General features: G+C 38.8%; 1 protein-coding gene across 1 annotated transcript in view; it reads left to right on the top strand.

Moving 5' to 3' along the window:
- The first annotated feature begins 245 nt into the window (after positions 1-245).
- Positions 246-588, top strand: part of LOC118414950 (protein PXR1-like) — a 10,935-nt gene continuing 10,592 nt past the window's right edge. Inside the window, exon 1 of the mRNA XM_035819296.1 lies at positions 246-366. Within this exon, the coding sequence (XP_035675189.1) occupies positions 251-366 (116 nt within the window). The 5' untranslated portion in view covers positions 246-250. The remainder of the gene's footprint in view (positions 367-588) is intronic.

A 588-nucleotide genomic window follows, 5' to 3' on the forward strand; every position in this document is an offset into this window, starting at 1 on the left:
AACTGTCAGTCTGCTTGTGATAGCAAAGGAAATAGAATATGTGTTTTTCTCAACGAAATAAGGAGAAAAGCTAAAGCAACCAAATTACCAAAAACTCACGTTTCCGAACTCTTGTAGTTTTTACTTGAAATACAAGTACATCGTCGTCATTTTATGACCAAACAGAACATCATGTGGATATGTAAAAATAAAAGATTCAGCTGTTTCTTATGTTGTTTTATACACACACACAGGTGCCTACGTATTTGGCATGTCGACAGTTTATCCTATGAAGATGTCAGGAGCCGGTATCATCATCATGACCGCTGTCTTAGTCTTCCTGGTCTGCCTCATCATCATCTTAAAGATCATCCACCTGACTTGGACGTAAGATCTGACGTTTGGTCTGACAATATCATATGAACATATTGAATGCTTGTGCATGTTTGTTTGCATGTAGGCCTAATGGCAAAAGGTACAAAATGTATCACTGAAGGAAGGCAATTCTAGAAGAATCCGCCAGGTGTCGCTTGTGATAGATCACACATTTTCGGAATGATGTATATCACAGTAGTGAATGGAACACAGGAGAATTCGGAATCTACTGGG

This window comes from Branchiostoma floridae, chromosome 4 (genome assembly GCF_000003815.2).
Source record: "Branchiostoma floridae strain S238N-H82 chromosome 4, Bfl_VNyyK, whole genome shotgun sequence".
NCBI classification, from domain to species: Eukaryota; Metazoa; Chordata; class Leptocardii; order Amphioxiformes; family Branchiostomatidae; genus Branchiostoma; species Branchiostoma floridae.